The sequence below is a fragment of the Choristoneura fumiferana genome, chromosome 17 (genome assembly GCF_025370935.1).
Source record: "Choristoneura fumiferana chromosome 17, NRCan_CFum_1, whole genome shotgun sequence".
In the NCBI taxonomy this organism is placed as follows: domain Eukaryota; kingdom Metazoa; phylum Arthropoda; class Insecta; order Lepidoptera; family Tortricidae; genus Choristoneura; species Choristoneura fumiferana.
In genome coordinates, this window is record NC_133488.1 from 15,004,009 (window position 1) to 15,024,392 (window position 20,384).

Sequence of the window (20,384 nt, forward strand, 5' to 3'; positions counted from 1 at the left end):
GAGCTTACTCCAGCGTCGCAGGCAAAATACGAGCACAAAAATATGTACTTACAAAATATTTTCAAGGAGAACCAAAAAAGAGTGACTTTGAAATTGTCGAGGAAGATCTTCCGGAATTGAAAGATGGAGGTAGGATATCTAGGATCTTTATGATTTTTAACCCTCGACGCAAAAAGAGGGGTGTTATACTTAAGGTTGACCGCTATGTGTGTCTGTTTGTCTGTGTGTCTCTGTGTGTGTGTGCGTGCGTGCGTGCGTGCGTGCGTGCGTGCGTGTGTGCGTGTGTGTGTGTGTGTGTCTGTGTGTCTGCCTGTGGCAGTGGCACCGTAGTTCTTAAACGGCTGGAGCGATTTATAAGCGTTTTTTTTTTAATTTGAAACCACTTTCTCTAGCGATAGTTCTTAGACATGTTTCATCAAAATTGGTTTTGCCTTTTATGAGATATTGACCTTTGAAGTGACAAAGTCGGGAGTTTTCCAACTTATTGTTGGTTAGTTTATCATGATGCTAACTGTCTGCACGGTAGTTTGTCCTATCTACATTGTATGTAGGTATGTATGAACCATACTAATACTTTGTTTCTCTTCTACTCTACGAACCGTGCAACACAGATAAGTCCATGCGAGCATGCGACATATAATATGATATGAGTGGGTGGCTGTGTCCTAACTAAGTTTTAATATTAAGCTCGCAGAGAGTTCGTAACGCCTGAGTAATTTACGTGGTGTTAGTCATAGTTGAACCTGTGTTACATATGTATTGTTTGATGTACTTATAAGAGCGAATATTGATATACATATAGTTTGCATGTTAACTGTGGTGCACGGTTTGTAGCGGAGAAGCAAAGTAAAATTGAATCAATTATTTTACATTATTACGTACGAGTATATTTGAAATTAACCGTCATACTAAAATATTTTGAACTTTGAAATATGACTGATACTTAATGCGTTTTGATACTTTTTTAGAAATTCTAACTGAAGCAGAATACTTGAGTATCGACCCATACATGCGTGCTTATATGATTGGGTACAAATTGCCAACTGACATGATAGGGGGGCAGGTAGCCAAGTACGTATTCGCTTATTTTACTTTAATTTATTTAGACGACCAGATGGCCTAGTGGTTAGAGAACCTGACTACGAAGCTTGAGGTCCCGGGTTCGATTCCCGTGTCGGGGCAGATATTTGTATGAAAAATACGAATGTTTGTTCTCGGGTCTTGGGTGTTTAATATGTATTTAAGTATGTATCTATATATATATATATATATATTTATCCGTTGCTTAGTACCCATAACACAAGCTTTGCTAAGCTTACTTTGGGACTAGGTCAATTGGTGTGAATTGTCCCGTGATATTTATTTATTTAATCTAGTTCTAAACTTATCTTTAAAATTTTAAAAACCAGAATTACATCTTTTTCAGGATAATTGAAAGTCGTAATGAACAGTATCCTGTCGGTAAATACGTAGTTGGATCGTTTGGATGGCGGACACATACTATCTGCAACCCGAAAGTCTCTCCATCTATAGGATTTATGCCAATCACTCTTTTGCCTGATGTAGGCTCACATCCTGTGTCAATTGGCTTGGGAGTGCTTGGAATGCCAGGGTAGATAAAAGTAAACGTTTCAGTAGACTTCAGTCTACAGAACTGCAGTTCTTTAGATTGGCATGAAGTTTATTCGTTAAATTTGTTCCAGAAATACTGCTTATTTTGGCGTAAAGGAAATTTTATATCCAAAAGCAGGTGAAACCATTGCTATCACAGGTGCAGCAGGCGCAGTTGGCTCTCATGTTGGTCAGATCGGTAAAATATTAGGTAAGTTTCTTTAAAAAACACACGATAATGTATGTTTTATTTCTATCGCTGCACTTCTCAAGTTTTTCACCTAACTGCGTTGAGTACGGTGAAAGAATTATACTTACTGAACAGCAAAAGATTTAGCCCTCTAATGTATGTACCTATGCAATAATAGGTACTTTTTGTATGTAGAGTGGGCCAAATTTTGTGTCGCTGAGTATTTGTTCAATACTTTCATGATACTAAAAATAAAACTATGAATTAAAATAATTTTAAATTTTTGGTGCTAGATAAATATAGTTAAAGACATATTTTGGTAGTTGGCTGTACAGTCTCTTCTATATAAGATTATGCTTCCAGGTTGCCGTGTCATTGGATTTGCGGGTACTGATGATAAATGTCAATATTTGGAAAATGAATTGGGATTTGACCGTGCGTTCAATTATAAGACCGTTAACATTAAAGCTGCACTTAGAGAAGGAGCGCCGAAACGCGTGGATTGTTATTTTGATAACGTATGTTCGAACATCATGACCTGAGTACCTATTATGAATCTCTATTCACACCTTCTATTTTACCCTCTGGTAGAAACAAAAAATGCACAGTGGTAAAAGTTTAATTCATTTAGCAAAAGATTTGACGACCAGATGGCCAAGTGGTTAGAGAATCTGACTATGAAGCTTGAGGTCCCGGGTTCGATTCCCGGCCGGGGCAGATATTTGTATGAATAATACGAATGTTTGTTCTCGGGTCTTGGTTGTTTAATATGTATTTAAGTATGTATTTATCTATGTAAGTATGTTTATCTGGTGCCTAGTATCCATAGTACAAGCTTTGCTTAATTTGGGACTGGATCATTTGGTGTCAAGTGTCCCATGATATTTATATAATTGGCCTCACTGTTACACGATTTTGATTGCTTTTTAACTCGCAACTTATATGTGGGAACGTGTCAAAATAAATAAAGTTTAAAAATAATAGTAGGCGAAATGGCAAACCGAAGTCCGAAACCTATTACGCATATATATCAGGTTTCGCATAATTAATTAATTTGCGCTGAATCTTAAAACTTGCCGAAAATTAGTTCGGCATAATTCTTTATAAGCCGGATGATTGTTTACCCGAATATTATATTAGCATAATTTTAACATGGCCGAGTTTTATTATGCATAATATTGTTCAGCATACTTATATATGTAATTTAGCTGAATTTAATAGCCCGAAATCCAGTCCAAATCTATGTCCGAAATTAAATTATGAACCATTTCTTGATTAGTGTTATGGTAAATATAAAAACGGTAAATGGTAAAAAAATATAATAATGACTAGAAAAATAGGTAATTAGGTTAGGTAAAAATTGTATTTATAACGAAACGAAACAAAACGGCGTATTATAAAGTTAATGATTATATTATATTTGGAAATAATTCCGCATTGGCGATCCCTTACTTCAAATAGCGAACCTACTGTGTTAAAAATAAAGTTGTGTTAAATAATTGCGATAATATTGTAAATCTGTTTAAAAAAAATACCTCGTTGAGGTTCTTGCCGGATTCTTCTCAACAAAGGTTTTTCCGAACCGGTGGTAGATTTTTTTTGACATTCATAAGTGCTTGTTATAGCCTAAATTGAATAAAAATATTTTGACTTTTGAACGAATAGCCACCAGTAAAAGGTCACAAAAAGGGGGTACATTATAAAACAATCATAATCTACCCCCCTTTAGCCTGGATAGGTTGGTTAGTTACCTTATGTCCCTCAGATTAGAAACAGAAGCCCCGCGAAGCAGGGCGTCGTCGACTTTGCCACAGTCATGTCCCCGCATTATAAAAATACTATCACCCACTTAGTTACTAGTTTCCAGAGAAGTAGATCGGATTATGTTAATAAGCTTAGGTAATAAAAAACAGAGCAAAGTTGAGGAAAACCTTCGGTTCTGTTGTAATATTAAAGGATTTTATTAAGTACTTATATCGTCAAAATTACATAAGTATGCCAAAGTAACTTTCTGCGTAACTAATATATGCGTTAGTCTTTTTCTGACTAAACTATATTCGGTACTCGCAAATTATGCCTAAAGCCCATTCGTCTTACATTGGTTATGCGTAAAAGAATTCTGCGTAATATAATTATGCGAAAACAGTTTCGGCACATATACTATTATGCGTAAACAGATTTTACAAAATGACAAAAAAGAAACATAATTTTAATTTCGGCAAAACTGTTCATTAGACGAACTTTTATGATAGTGTAATCTACAGATTGATTTTAGGTTTAAATTATAATATATATAACAATCTAGCTGATGATTTCTGAGAAAATTACATTATATCATGAGTGAGTGATTAGAGAACTCATGACGTCCCGGGTTTATTCCCCGGCCGGGGCAGATATTTGTTTGAATAATACGAATGTTTATTCTTGAGTCTTGGACGTTTAACATGTATAAGTACCTATGTAGGTGTGTAAAATCCTGTATTATCTCTATCTATTACCTAGTAATTACCCATAGCACAAAGCTTTTGTTAGTTTGGCACTAGGTCCTCAGTCCCATTATATTTATTTATTGTAATAAGTACGTACCTACCTCGTACCCCCTATATGAATTTAATACTCAATATTACGTTCACCTTTTTTGTCATAGGTTGGAGGAGAAATTAGCTCTACTATCATGAGCCACATGAACAAATACGGTCGGGTCGCTGTTTGTGGAGCTATAGCTTCCTATAATGATGCTACTTTACCAAAAGGTACATTTATATGGAGTAATTATAAATATAAAGTTGTGGGGGGAGCTCCAATAGAGAGATCTCTCTCCAGGCAGGTGTTATGCCTGGGGACCGAAGTCCGAAGGAAGAGCGACGGAACTTGTATATATGCGACCGCGTTGAGAAACTTCGATGGCGCGATGTAGAACATGGTCGGAGTTTCTATTGTTGTTCACTAGATGGCGCTAGGAGTTGCTACATCAGCCCCCCTTTTTAGACCGGAGGTCGGCGTGGAGTGCGGTGCAGTCTGTGCGTCATGTGGGCGCTTGCAGGTGCCAGTTGCTTGAGTGTGTTGCTCGGAGCCTTGTTGGCGAGCGTTGAGTTGAGTTGCATTGAGCTGCGTAGCTGTGGGTGAGCTGTGTTGAGCTGCGTGGCGTGAGCTGCGTTGAGTTGAGGTTGTCACACTGTAGACACCAGGCATATGGCATATGGGGTTTACTAATGTATCGGCGAAAATTATTTAGCAAATTATTAACTCCCAACTATTATCCCATATTTTTATTTAGGCGAAATGTTATTTCCCAACTCAACGTTTCGCACTGATATCATTTCCCAACTAATGATTCGATAAATTATTATTATGCAAATTATTACCTGGATTTTTTAAGATGTCATTTATGTTTTTCGTCAAATGTATTGATTGGCATACCTTAATTTAGCAACTTATTGAATGGCATCCAACCTACTTTTCTAGTGTCATTTATCCTGGCTGCTATAAAAAAAAACCTAACATCGAAGGCTAAGGCGGGAGCTACGCTCCGCTTCGCTCCGCTTCGCTCCCGCCTTAGCCTTCTGAACCTAAACTATCCAAGTCGCTTCTGCTCCGAACCGTCTTGCTCGCTCGCTTCGCTCCGCTTCGCTCCCGCCTTAGCCTTCTGAACCTAAACTATCCAAGTCGCTTCTGCTACGAACCGTCTTGCTCGCTCGCTTCGCTCGCTCGCACAAATCAAATTAAAGTATAACTTTTCAATGTAAAAAATGCCCAAATGTTATTTGACATTTGTTATTTGCCTAAGCCAATCATTTGCTACATAATTATTTGCCACATAAATGTGTGATGAAGTAAAATTTTGCGATGTAAAAATGTTGCGAAATAAAAAAAATGCGAAGTAAAGTTATGCCAAATATTAGTTTGCCAAATGAAACTTTGGCGAAAGGTTGGTTGCTAAGTGAAATTTTGCGAAACATATTTCGCCGAAAAGGCAGTACACCGGCATATGGCATGCTAGGGTGCACGGTGTGGTTAGTCTGGCCTGCTGTGAGACTGCGTCTTCGTCTTGGATGTCTTCGAAGGCTGCGTTTTTCGCCCATTGTCGGGGTCACCAATGTGGGGGGAGCTCCAATAGAGAGATCTCTCTCCAGGCATAACACCTGCCTGGAGAGAGATCTCTCCATTGGAGCTCCCCCCACAAAGTTAAGGCCAGCTTATTGTTTACGTTCACATAAAATAAAAAAAATTAACAGCACCGGATTTACGAATTTTCCGAACTTCATGTGATGTGATTTTCTTCAGTTGTGGACTAGGCACTACTTATTTAGGTGCTTTTCAGGAAGAATCTTTTTGTCTTGAAATAATTTTTCATCTGTTATAAATGCCGCCCAGGACGAGCACTCTATTACCACCCACGATTTCTAGATCCAGCCTCGAATTGTAATAATTGATTTATATTATTTTCAGTGACAACATTGCAGCCAGCGATCGTTTTCAAAGAACTAAAAGTGGAAGGATTCTTGGTAAATCGTTGGCTAGATCGATGGGATGAAGGTATTAATGCAAATATGAACTGGTTGCGCGAAGAAAAGATCAAGTACAAAGAAAAAGTCTATCATGGATTTGACAATATGGTTGAGGCGCTAGTTGGTATTTTGAGAGGAGAAAATACTGGCAAAGCTGTTGTTAAAGTTAAATAACAGAACCTACCAATTTGCTTAAAATATAGATGATTAAAAATCATTAAGTACGTCTTTTAATTTTCGAATTCATAGGATCCAGTGAAGACTCATTCATTTTTTAGTTTTGGTATTGGAACCTAGATTAGGTAAAATAAGTGAAATAAGTAAGTACTGAAACTGTAGGTGTAATATGTTTTCGTCAACTTGCTCGTAATCAGCGTCGTAAAGGCTAACTTTGTTGCAAATTTTAGAATGGTATTATTTAGCTATCTTATGTAAATAAATAACCCCCCTTGAGCAGTCGGGTGAATAACTAAATAAGGAAACTTTGATATCCGTGTCTGCAGGGCTACTACGAAACTCGAAACTCGAAGTTCGTGTCGTGCGGTCCGTCTGACACTTATACTATTTAATTTTTATTTTTGCAGGTGGTAGGACCTTGTGCAAGGCCCGCCTGGATTGCTACCACCATCTTGCTCGCTAATCCTGCCGTGAAGCAGCAGTGCTTGCACTGTTGTGTTTCGGCGTGGAGAGTAAGACAGCCGGTGAAATTATTGGCACTTGAGGTATCCCATCTTAGGCCTCTAAGTTGGCAACGCATCTGCAATCCCCCTGGTGTTGCAGGTGTCTATGGGCGGTGGTGATCTCTTACCATTAGGAGACCCACTTGCTCGTTTGCCATCCAGCCAACTAAAAAAAAAACTATTTAATACGAGAGCGAGAGGGACGGTACGTTACGAACTTCAAGTTTCGAGTTTCGTAGTAGCCCTGCTGTATTGGAGGCGAATTTCAGCTCACTATGAGTCACATAGTGAGGAGGGACGCGGTTGTACTTACACCTAAAAGCTGCGCGTCCACTGCATCGGAAACGAGTCGTACGGCGTACGGAGCGGACGGATTTGTTGCTTTGTATAGATTTCTGCGGCGCACAAATGCCGATCCAGTGCACGCAGTACCATATAAAGATTACATTATTACATACATTAATCCATCCGCTCCATACGGTTCGGTTCCAATGCAGTGGACACTCTCATCTATAGCATAAGGGACGTATAGAGCCCTGCAAGCAGGGCGCTGTTTACAACATCACATCACGTCACTGCCAATCGGGTGTAGGTGTACATTTATGAGGTCCGATTTTATAAATGTATTAGATAAGTATAAATTAAAAAATCGGTCAAGTGCGAGTGCGAGCGACTCGCGCATGAAGGGTTCCGCACCTCCGTACAATGTTTTAAAAACAAGTAAGTAAGTAGTTCAGTATTATTTTTTTGTAAAAAAAACTAATACAAGCTTTTTGCTGGCGGTCCTTTTTGCCCCTGGTTACGGTCGTCAAGACGAATCAAATGAGACCAAAATCGATGCAGTCGTGTCGTTTTATTACAGAGTTCCTATGACGAACATCTAACTTCATCATCAGAACAGCTCTACGTCGTAATAATATTGTATTGTCATCGGATTTATACATGCATTCAAAATTTCAGCTCAATCGGTTGAAGATATCCACTTCAAATTTTAGTTGAAATATTAATTCCACCCGAACAAACATAACTAGTTATACTTATTACATTACAAGTTAATAAAATAATATCACCAAAATGTAAGCACTAGGTGCAAGTATTTTGAATAAAGAACAATTTTAAATTCTCATCCTCTTTGGCTGTCGCCCTGTCGGAGGCTGAATAGCGCTTTAGACTCTTGCCATGCGCCGCCGCCCGGCACCTACGGCAGAAAAAATTAGCTGAACGCGGCAATGAGGGCTATCGCGTATGAATTCACCGCTAGAGGCGCTAGTGTAGCGTGAGGTCTCCGAAATGTCAAATCTCATAGTTTTTGGGTGAGCTACGCGGGTTTATTTATAATTAGAATAACTTTGTGAATATTTTGCAATATCTGAAATTAATTATGGCAAATATGCGTTCCGGGGCAATGAATGTCTGTGTTTTGAGACAGTTTTGTCTCTCGGAAACCTTTGTCCTCCCTTTTTTCCGAACAAAACGGGGACTATGCAACACTGTGGCAAGCTCGACATTGTTATGGTACGGTTTTAAGGTGTATTAAATATGATTTTAATCTAAACTTTGTTTTCACGCCCGTAATAACAGACTTTGAAAGCCATACTTAAAAACCTCACGCTACAGTGCGCCATCTAGTGAGACAAAAAACGATAGCCCTCATTCGGCCGAACGGTGCGTACTTTATGAATTAGTGAATAAATCTTAACCAGATTTTAAATTTGGACCTTGTAAATAAATACTGTTACTTAGTATGAATTATAACGGACATTTTTTAGTGTAAAAACATTAAATACAGCGGCTGTGAGTGCTTTATTGAAGTTGGCTTTTGTGAAGTGTGTGTAGTGTGTGTCGGAGGTTTGTGGATCATAAATTGTTATTTAGTCTTAATGCTGCACAAAAAAATAAACCACTGTCTTGGAGTATAATAATTTACTATCGAAGGTTTTATAAAATCGCAAATTAATAAGTAGTTAAACATTAATAACAACATACTCACGTTGCCCCTAGCAAGTGACGGCCTAGCAACCAAAAACCACTGAATGAAACACGTTTCTTGTACGACGACCCTCTGTAATTGTTAACTTTATTTTATTTTTAGTATTTGTTGTTGTAGCGGCCACTGCGGCCACTGTAATACATAATCTGTGAAAATTTCAAGTGCCTAGCTATTACGGCTCAAGAGATAGAGCCCTGTGACAGACGGACAGACAGACAGACAGACAGACAGACAGACAGCGGAGTCTCAGTAATAGGGTTCCGTTGGCACCCTTTGGGTACGAAACCCTAAAAATGATAATTAAATAAATAAGCTAAAGGCGAACATAGTCAGCCTTATTAATAAAAAACATCTAATTCGAATTTAATCCGAACTTACACTTGGACTAGTTACTCCTTGACTAAATAAGTATTAAGTCAGTTTTAAAATTTGTATTAATAAACATGGACTAGCGAGGTATTAGTTAAACATTTCTTAAACCTAGACTATGACGTAAACAATGGCAACCCAGCGTGAGAAAAAAATAAAAGAATGAGTCATTGAATGAACGAGGAATGAACCACAGAAAAAAAACAAGAAATGTCTTAATCTGTGGTATGAACCCCCATTCGAAGTAGAAAGAACCAAATATAACATGCGGCCGAGCACGGCGCTGTTTTCTAGTGTATCTCGCTCACTCTTGTTACAGTCACAATGGTGTAAGTGTAGTGGTAATTAGTTCTGACGCTGGCCACCAGAACATGTATATTTGCATTGTCAGCCTTTTGAAAACAGCAGGGCTACTACGAAACTCGAAGTTCGTGTCGTGCGGTCCCTCTGACACTTATACTATTTAATACGAGAGCGAGAGGGACGGTATGATACGAACTTCGATTTTCGAGTTTCGTAGTAGCCTACAGTCACTTCAACATCATTGTTTGTTATTACGGGATTAATACTGAATGAAACTAAAACTATTGAATAAAGATCGCATATTAATTAATACACATTAAAAATAATTTAGTAAAAACGAAGATATCACGGCCCCAGACTCTTATGGCAGTTAAGACTTGATATGAGGCGGTATGTGACCACCTCTCGCTAACTCATTTTTCACCATATCAACTATGAAATTGGCAGTATCACGACTAAATCGGTATTTAGTTTTAAATTCGTGTTCTGAAAGCTCGAAAGGATTTTTGCGGACTTTAAAAGCGCAAAAATAGTGGTTAGGTAAATAAATTTACTACAATGAATTTCAAATAAATCCACAGGCAAACCACAACCACCAATCATCGAAACAGAAAAGTTAGGTTACTCCAATATTACTCCATCGTTAAACTAGGCATCACCAAGGATTAAGTTTTAGTCCGAGACTAAGCCTGGATTAGCTTACTCTTTCCTTACTTCTTGTTTATTAATACTGACTTTTACTAATCTCAAGTTCAACCTCGAATTAAAGTTAAACCTACTCTACTCCACGTTTATTAATAAGGCTGAGTGTGTTTCGCCAAGTAGCGTTTTATTTAATTACTCAAACGTTAATACACCCAGTGTTCATTCTCCCGCGCTTTTGTTTCAATTTGTCTGTGGTTCTGTCAAGTCAAAACTGAGTCAAACTCGATCAAAATAAATAAATTATACTTAAATCAAAAGTAATTACATTGAATTTTTATTTCTTTAATAATAATACATAGCCCAGGCACACCTGAGTGTCATTCATCAAAACATTCCATTTAGTAAAAGTACCACAACTGTACCTACTGTATATTTATTAATTACAACGATAACCACCATGCCGAAATTAAATTGTCTCGATAAATACTCCAATAAATCTTCAAAAATTGTGTATGTGACTACAATTGAGTCTCCAATCGGTGAACTAGTCGCGGCTGCGGACGAAGAATACTTGTACACCGTTATTTTCGAAGATTCAAAAGCCTTCGACAAGACTTTCAAAATTCTCAGTGAAGAACTGTCATGTAGTTTCAAAGAGCAAAAGAATGATGTCCTAAAGCAGTTTGAAGAAGAACTAAAGTCTTACTTAAGCGGAAATCTTAAGAAATTTACAGTTCCTATCAAAACTTATGGCTCAGATTTTCAAAAGGTATCCAAGTCAAATTGATTCCAAACTTGCAACGGCTTCAGCAAACTATTATTGATAAATCAATCACACACTTTTGCTTAGCGACTAGAATTTAGTTTTGCTTAAAGACTTATCCACTTAGGAGAGGTTGTAAAATTTCCTTCTCAATTAATTACAGGAAGTGTGGAACAAACTTCTAGAAATTCCCTATGGTTCAAAACAATCCTATGGTGATCTTGCTAAATCCATGGGCCGACCTGCGAGCCATTCGCGGGCTGTAGGTGCTGCGTGTGGGGCAAACGCTCATTTGGTGGTGATCCCTTGCCATCGACTAGTAGCTGCAGGCTCAAAATCTAGATGTGTCCTGTATGACTTTCATGCATCATAGTGAGGCTATATTGTCTTACACACTTGTAATCACGATCAATTGGACTGCGTTATGCAATAACGACCTAAGCGACAAAATCGAAGAAAAAAAGTTATGAATGCAGGTCGATTCTAAGCATGAGAAACTATGTACTCGACTATTTTCCATTACAAAAATGATTTCTACTGCCTTATTATAAGGGGTAGAATCAAGCGACACATCAAAATTTGTATGAACCTAAGCAAACATTCGTTACGTTGAAAAGAATCATGCGACAAAGTTACTTTTACAAAATAAATAAACAGACATTTATAATCTCAATAACGAATGAAGCGCCCAAAAGTTGTCGATAATTCTTTTGGTTTTACCGTTCCCGTTATTATAAAAACGCAATATCGAATTAACATGAACATTAGACATGACTTTCGTCTTGTCCATGTTCATTTTCAGGCCAACTCAGTTAGATATTACTGCAACACCCTTACTAACTGTAAAATGTATGTACTGTGCAATTTCATTAAATAAATAAATGAACTCTGCTGAGGTCAGTAAGCTACTGAGTCCTCCATGGTCTCAGCCATGACTACAATATCGTCGGCGAATCGAAGGTGAGTGAAGTACTCGCCATTAATGTTGATGACTCGTCCTTTCAAGTTCAGAACCTTAAAAGCATCCTCCAATGCAGCGGTGAACAGTTTCGGAGAGATCACATCTCCTTGTCTGACTCCCCGCTGCAGAGGAATAGCTGATTTTCGCATTGGGCCCTTGGCAAAAGTTATTCAGTATGATCGTCTTTCTTTATCGCTTTTTCTTATTCCTGACCACCAATTAAAAATCACTGTATATTTATTTTTGGCTTAAAACCAAGCCATATTGACGCTTTTCACAAAATTTGTCGGAAGGAGATTTTTAAGTTTACAAATCATACATTTAACATAGTATTTATTTGACTTACATAAAAAAGTGTATTGAAATATTTGGATATAATCTTATTCTGTTTTATATTTCACCTAAAACAAAAAGCATTAAAGAATCAAGCGACAATTCTGTCGTATAGTACGTTATTACTAAATAAATTAGCCTGATCATAGATTTAGTGCTATAAAGAATTAAGCGGAAAAACGTAAATAACTTAAAAACTTAAATACATATCGCAATTTTATTTTAACTTGTAATTATTATGTACACTTCTGCAACTGTACAGTAAGAATTGTACTTTTAACTCAAAAAATGCACTTACAGCAAATGATTTAAATTTAAAATTTTACAAACTCATTTTCTCGGTTTCAACTCATTGTCGCTTGATCGCTTATTGCATAACGCTGTCCAATTTTGGCGTTTCTTTTTGTCAAAAGCTATAGGATAAATGTTACAAAGAGATTGTGAATGCAATTGTGAGCATCAATGCATTAGAAAAAGGGTAGTTAAAATAATGTGATGCTCAAAAATCTTCTGTGCCAATAATATCAGCAGTAAGTCTGAATTTTGATCTTTAGCAAATTAGACATGCTGCTTATATTGATTGCACTACAGAAATAGTGCTGTATCCTTTTGATTCGTAATGCACAACTCTTACATAACTTGAGGAAAAACTATAGTTCCCACAACACATAAACTATCATATGTTTAATTGTGAGGACCAATTTAAATTTATTGTGCTTTCTGGGTGACTAAATGAAGGGTAAAAGAAAGAAACAAATTATAATTACTAGGTAATTGTTATTTATTTATACCTACACAAATTTATAAACATGTAAACAAAATAGTTTATTCATTCTTCTTTTTACTCTGTAAACTTCGTATGATATATACCTAACGGCACTCTTAAGGCGGGCTTACTTAACTACATTACCTACTCTATATTAACTGCTAAACCAGGGTTAAGTAGTGTCATTGTATGTGGAACTGTTAACTCTCCCTGGTTCAATGATTATATTTTTGACCATGGACCCTGCAAGGGCAATTAACTAGCTGATCATTTGTTAGAACTATCACTACAATGTGACAAACTCATTAGGCATTCAAATAGGGTGTCTCATATTATTATGAAAAGTAGCATAACAGACTTGGGGAGATAGTTCAACAGGTCGCCTACTAAACAGAAAAATTACCCTGATAAACAATGTCTCATTTTCGAGATATTTTGGCATTACTGATTTTTTTAAAAGTACACTTGCAGTTTTCGTATTCGGAATCAAAGATAAACGATAAGCGCAACCATTTCATAAGCTACCAAATGACATACAATGAATGTAATACATGTAAAATGGAGTAGAACAGGGGTCGGCAATTAGTTTTAATGGAATAGGGTCCGAGAATAGCTTATATTGATAATAGCTAGAATAGCTAGCCATCAACCTGTAATACTGTACAACAGGCTGCCTGTTTACCTTAAATCTATAACAAATAACTCATTGTTTCACAAAGAGCTAAAGAACTTTTTGTTAAGGAGTTGCTTTTACATTGTAGATGAAATTTTTGATAATGTGTTAGAATAGTAGGTATATACTTGTAATAATTGAGTGTAAGTACATTGTTAACTAGGTATAGGTAATACTGTTATTATTTGGTTTTGTTTCCTGTTTACTTTAATATGTGTTTCTTCTCTTTCTTCTCTGTATTTAAATTATTGTATAATTTTCAAACACAATACCTGTATTGTTTATTGTTTAAATACTATGACTATGACTATGAATGCTGTTTAAAATTTTATTGTGGTCCAGGTTTTTTTTTTGTGGTAAAGTATTACTTATTGTTTATTTAAATGCAAATAAGTAACGTACCTATACACTGTACAAAATAAGTAGCTAAATAGGTAAATAAAATACCTTTTCTTCCAACTATTCATTAATTTCATCATAACCGCACTAAATACCCAGCACAAAGCGGGACTTTTCTGCTCTAGAGCAGAAAAAATGTATGAAAATCCTTTATTGCATTGTTTTAGTTTTTTTTATAAATTACCCAATCAAAGAGGTAACAAGTATTTTTTGCTTCAAAATACGAAATCCTTTGAAAAATATTACTTAATTTTTTCGTAATGGCTACGGAACCCTATTTCGGGCGTGTCCGACACGCTCTTGGCCGGTTTTTATTTGTCACCCCATTACACCGACACACAATACTAACAACGTCCGACCGTCCCTCCGAACATTCATCCCGACGCCGATACTTATTTATAACAGGATTCCACGAGGAAAAAAACTTATATCCATCATCCCGGTTAAAATTTTTGTGCTTATTTCAACCGCTTCACGTCACGTACCATTCTTGAGTAGAAATGACTTTCCGTGGAGAGGATTTTGGGATCAAGATGACATAAGCTGTAAGATAGTAGGTATAAGTTGTCTTGGGAAAAATATTATATTCTATATTGAAACCCCAAAAGTGGTACCTTTAACTGAACATAGTAACAATTATGACTTGATTACCTATTAGGTACAAAAAGCAGGTTAACTGCCGAAAGTATTTTATCGGAGCACTGCCTATGTTTGTATCATACGCCTCGTCACGTGTAGCGACTAGCGAAGTGAACATTTTAACACTGAAGTGGCGCCCTAAAACCGAGCGGCTAACCGCATAGTGCATTCTTGCACTATAACAGCTCTCAGAAAATATTCATATTAGATCATTGATGTAAAAGTCTGGTACTAGTTAGTACTAAAAGCTGCCAGGAGTGCTAGGAAGGCCTGGAAAGGAAGGCCTAGGAAGGAAGACAATTCTAAATTCATTTTACGCTAACTGACAGTGATTAATTTAGTGGGATTAGCTTTGTTATGAATATCCTCTTCGGTTCAAATTGTAGTAAAGTTTCTTGAGGTCCATAAGTTGTTGGTGCGTGCCGTGCTCGGCGACGCGTCCGTTGTGCACGACGCAGATGAGGTCGGCGTCGCGCACGGTGCTCAGGCGATGCGCGATCATCACGCACGTGCGGCCCGCCTTCGCCGCGTCCAACGCCTCCTGCACCACCTGCTCACACGCACAAGCACACGTCACTTCTCATCAACAGATCTATTCTCAAACTATATCTTACTTACCATTATAAACAATATGTATAAAAATTTTGTACTATGGGTCCGGCTTAAAGATTACTTTACCTTAACTGATAATTAACAGGGACAACAACATACAAAGTATCTCGTTTTAAATTGTACCAAGTACAGTGTGTATGCTTCTTTGTAAGAAAGTCTCATGCCTACAAACTTAAATAGACTGCTAAAATAATATAAACCTTTCTTTTGGATTTGCCATATTCGGATAAAAATATAATGTTGTGCTCTTGTTGTACTCTAGCAAAGTGTCTTACGTATTTTATGATAAATCACGCTATACCTATTCTAAAACAGACCGTAGTCGAAACTGTACCTTTTCACTCTCAGTGTCGAGAGCACTAGTTGCTTCATCTAGCAAGAGCATTTGTGGCCGCCGTATTAATGCCCTTGCGATGGCCACTCGCTGCTTCTGTCCACCAGATAACTGTGTGCCTTTTGAACCAATATTGGTGTCATAACCCTAAAAAATAGTTATATAGGTTAAGTACAACGTCAAACTAAAATTTAGTTATTAGGTACTAAATTTTAATAAAACAATAAATTAAAAAAAATCAAAAACCCGACTGCCTTAATCGTAGATTGTTCAACAAGGGATTAAAACAAGCCATAATGACACGAGATGTGCGAGGGTGGCTATAGTTCGAGTGTCATTGTGGTTGTTTAGTCTCGCGTTAAACACTCTACTTTTCACTTTGAATGCGAGGAATAAAAACTGCGTTCTATACAAAACTACGCATAATAAAATGAATTCATCCTTAATATAATGAAGTATTATGTTATTACTTATTTTCGTAATCATTAATCGTGTTTCAGGAAATTAAATCTTTTTTTAAATATTTTTGCAGTCATTTTGAAGTTATTTCCACGCCTTTAAAATTGTCTATACACAATCAATAAAAATGGCGATAATCCTCCATTAACAAACACCGTGACTGGCTGTTTAGGGGTTTCTAGAGTAAATTAAAAAAATCTCCCTCGAGATTAATAAGAAGCTTTGGTCCTGATAGGTATGCAGAGACTAAAATAACATTTTAAGAGCATAAAAAGTGAAAAAAATATTAAAAAGAAGATAACCTAACCAACAAAAAGTTGGAAAACCCCCGACATTGTCACTTCAAAGTTCAATATCTCAAAAACGGTTGAACCGATTTTGATAAAACATGTCTAAGAACCCCTGCTGGAGACCCTGCTTTCAAATAAAAAAAACAGCATTCAAATCGGTTCACCCGTTTAAGAGCTACGGTACCACAGACAGACACATAGCGGTCAAACTTATAACACAAAGTTCAGGCTGCAGCGAGGCCCAAACAAAAGGACATATATACCCACATACATACATACGCTCGAAAAATATAACCCTCCTTTGGGCAGTCGGGTAATAAAAAGACCTGACCTGACTTTTTTTTTTCGTTTGCTGTTACAGTCTTTCCTTTTGAAAATACTGTAATTTAAATATAATAATGTACGTAGACCTACCAAAGGCAACGAAGTAATAAAATTGTGAATATTGGCTTGTTTTGCAGCAGCTTCGATTTCATCTTGGCTTGGGTTTCGAGAATTATCCCCGTAAGCAATGTTTTCGCCAATCGTACGGTCAAACAATATAGGTTCTTGCTGTACAAAACCAATGGTTCCCCTGGTGTCGTCAAGACGAAGTTTTGTTATGGGTATGCCATCTTGTGCCTAAAAAAAATTGAGAAATCGTTGATAACAATGTCTGTATTTATACTTTTCAATGGCATTGCTAGAAAATGTATGGAACTTTCAATTTTAAACCGGGTTTAACGATAAAATTTAGATGAAGTTTTTTTCAGTAAGCAGGCATAACTTATAATATTTATGAACTTACCACTATGCCCTCATCAGGATCATAATATCTTTGGAGAAGCTGTATGACAGTACTCTTTCCACACCCACTCGCACCAACTAGAGCAACTGTTTTACCCTTTTGTATTTCAAGATTCAAATTATTGAGAACTTGTATCATGGGCCGCGTGGGGTATTTGAAGTTGACTCCTTGCAAGCTTGATTCGCCTGAACCTTTCTGCAATAATAAGTAACGTAGTAAATGTAGTAATACTCGTACCTCCACAAATAGTAAGAAAGACGTGTATGTATGGTTTTGTTATTTTATAATTAACATAATAACTTACGAAATCTCTGATAACAGGATGAGCAGGATCCGTAATTTTCGATTGCCTATTGAGCAGTAAAATAATTCGGCCTGCAGCTTTAATTCCCTTTTGGAAATTCGGAGCAAATGCGAAAGCTTGTGCAGCAGAAGAGGCTCCCATTAACAATGCTTGTGACGATCTAAAAAGCAATTTTCAAGATTATTTAAGTACGTACCTAAGACAAAATGTAACCCAAAGAGTGTATGTTTTCTTATTAGCTTACTTTAGAACAACTGCATAGTCGACTTGGTCGTAAACGATGAGAGTTCCTCCGTAGTACATAGCTGCTGCATAAATGAAATTGAATAGTCCACGTGAGAGACCAAAAACAATTCCACGCCAGTGCGTTGCTTTCTTAGCCAGAACCAATCCCGGCTCAAGTTGGACACTATAATCCTTAACAAAGTTCTCTTCTCTACCAAGGGATGCGACTGTACGAACGTTTGCTACCGCCTCTACTGCTATCTAAAATTTTTATTTCAATTATAAATTAATCCTTAGATTAGATCACTGAAAAAAATAATTGCTTACATCAAACAAGATCTTGTTTATTATAATCCTTCATCTTGATACCATATGACCCTGTCAAGATCATGACTTCTGCGGCAAAGAGAACTTTGTTAAATTGTCTTAGTTTCATTCAGATCTTGTATAGTAAAATCATGAAACATTATTAAATTGACAAAGATCGTTTATAGATTCAACTAATCCCTAAGATCCATCAACTAAGACGATGATTGGTCGAACGATGATATTTAGTCAAACCAGCTTAATTCATGTTAAATGTAAATATTATAAAATAAAATAAATATCACGGGACAATTCACACCAATTGACCTAGTTCCAAAGTAAGCTTAGCAAAGCTTGTGTTATGGGCTTATGGGTACTAAGCAACGAATAAATATAATGATATAAATAGATACATACTTAAATATTTATAATTATTTAAATGAGGACATAAACAATGTAATAATATTAGTTAATTTGTAGAAAATTAAAGTCCTTTTTGATTATTCGACCATTTTATAATTTGAATGAATATTTGATAAAGTATATAATTAACTTAATGAATTATTATTATTTGCGAGTAGGTTAAGATTTTGCATGCCAAATTGGGGCGGAACAAACATGACATGTACTTATGTAATATTCTTTCGACATGTGTAATATTTATAACAACTGTGTATGTTCCTGCGAAATAAATAATTTCATTTCAAATAATTTAATTTCATTTCATTTCAATACATATTAAACACCCAAGACCGGAGAACAAACATTATGCTTCTTTAGATCAAACAATTTATTAATTAATTCAACTAATTTGCTTATTTGCGTTTAACAACGACCGACACGACCGACCGGACCGACCGAACGAACGACTATTTAGGCGCGGTGAGCAGTTTCAGAGTTTCACCCTTATGTTGTAGACATTCCTCCATTACGCACGAAGCGGTTTGCCTCTTCTTTCGTTATGCGGACGGCTAAGGAGTGGAACTCTCTGCCGAGGTCAGTTTTTCCGGAACACTATAATCTGGACATCTTTAAGGTCAAAGTGAACAGACACCTTCTAGGCAAACGTGTACCATCTTAGGACTCATCTTCGCCTTCCATCAAGCGGGATTGAGGCCAAACGTAAGCCTATTTTATTTAAAAAAAAGTTCCCACGCGGGACCAGCCAAAAAGCTGCTTAGCCATGACAATCACAACTTGTGTCCTACAACCGTGAATCATTAATTACTATATGTTTTCACCAAACACCGTTGCTATGCCAATTCGTTTAATTTAATTTATTTAATTTAATACCAAATATAGGTAGAGTCATTCACGATGACGCGCCGTGGTGATTTGTCATTAATGGCTAATTTTGTCAAAATCACGCGTCTTTGTGGATGGCACTAGGTATATACACTCCGTGAGCTCTTAAAAAAACCTTCGGATTTTAGAAGCATGCTTCGGGTATAGACGATGACTCGCGATCGTGATATGCGGTTCTATTCTGTTATCAACTTGCAAAACTTTTCAAAATTACCGTAAAAAGTTATGTAAAGAATAATCATCAGTACGAAATAAACCTTACAGTAATAATATTACGTTTCTTTATCCTTTTTCTAATTTTAATACAATATGACTTTTTGTCATGATACAAATAAAACAAAATTAGCATTTTCGACTTCTTCCGTCGTTAATTTAAATAGAGAACACCCCGCTTTAACACGCTACTTTTATTTGGAAGTATATAGAGCTGTTGTTAGTATCTACTTTTCTTGGGTATGTCAAATGAATTATTTTGGTCTGTTTTCGTTCAATATTTTTTTAATGTACTTTTCGAAATCCTCGTTGCTTCTATAACTCGGTCTTGAACCTTATTAAAATATTTACGATCAACAGTTTTCTTAAAGCTTTCAGCTTCTTTATAAAATATTTATATACATTATAAACAATTTCCCGTTATTGGCTATTTACAGAAATACCCTGTGTTCGTATTTAATTATATATTTACCGTCTAGCTAGCACAAGATGGTCATTTGTTTCCAACTAATTTAATTCAGCTGAAATCGATAGCAAGTTTGAATGTAGATACGAACCAAACGCTTTAAAAAAGGAACAACGAAACGCAGCATCTCTAAGACAGTGCTGCCAACATCAAATTTTAATTCTCTTCGAAAACCGCCTTACCGCCGTGTGCGTGCAGCGTCACCGCTCCGCTCAAAAATCAAATTCCAAAATTCTCAAAAATCTAGCACACA

The 20,384-nt window shown here is 36.6% G+C and overlaps 3 protein-coding genes across 3 annotated transcripts in view; 2 read left to right on the forward strand and 1 right to left on the reverse strand.

The window, feature by feature from the left end:
- The first annotated feature begins 45 nt into the window (after positions 1-45).
- LOC141437050 (prostaglandin reductase 1-like) lies at positions 46-6,530 on the forward strand. The gene is made up of 7 exons (XM_074100254.1): positions 46-129; positions 969-1,071; positions 1,427-1,612; positions 1,704-1,822; positions 2,165-2,319; positions 4,449-4,554; positions 6,251-6,530. Exons 2-7 carry the CDS (start codon positions 1,010-1,012, stop codon positions 6,481-6,483), a joined length of 861 nt encoding a protein of 286 aa, XP_073956355.1. The 5' UTR covers positions 46-129; positions 969-1,009; the 3' UTR covers positions 6,484-6,530.
- Positions 6,531-10,559: 4,029 nt separating this feature from the next.
- agt (O-6-alkylguanine-DNA alkyltransferase) lies at positions 10,560-11,432 on the forward strand. Its single transcript, XM_074100476.1, has 2 exons — positions 10,560-11,065; positions 11,223-11,432. Exons 1-2 carry the CDS (start codon positions 10,754-10,756, stop codon positions 11,430-11,432), a joined length of 522 nt encoding a protein of 173 aa, XP_073956577.1. The 5' UTR covers positions 10,560-10,753.
- A 1,683-nt stretch (positions 11,433-13,115) lies between these two features.
- Positions 13,116-20,384, reverse strand: part of Mdr50 (Multi drug resistance 50) — a 33,557-nt gene continuing 26,288 nt past the window's right edge. The window contains exons 18-23 of the mRNA XM_074100227.1: positions 17,861-18,102; positions 17,617-17,776; positions 17,313-17,507; positions 16,940-17,146; positions 15,777-15,923; positions 13,116-15,380 (exon numbers count right to left, since the gene is read on the reverse strand). Of these exons, the coding sequence (XP_073956328.1) occupies positions 15,186-15,380; positions 15,777-15,923; positions 16,940-17,146; positions 17,313-17,507; positions 17,617-17,776; positions 17,861-18,102 (1,146 nt within the window). The 3' untranslated portion in view covers positions 13,116-15,185. The remainder of the gene's footprint in view (positions 15,381-15,776; positions 15,924-16,939; positions 17,147-17,312; positions 17,508-17,616; positions 17,777-17,860; positions 18,103-20,384) is intronic.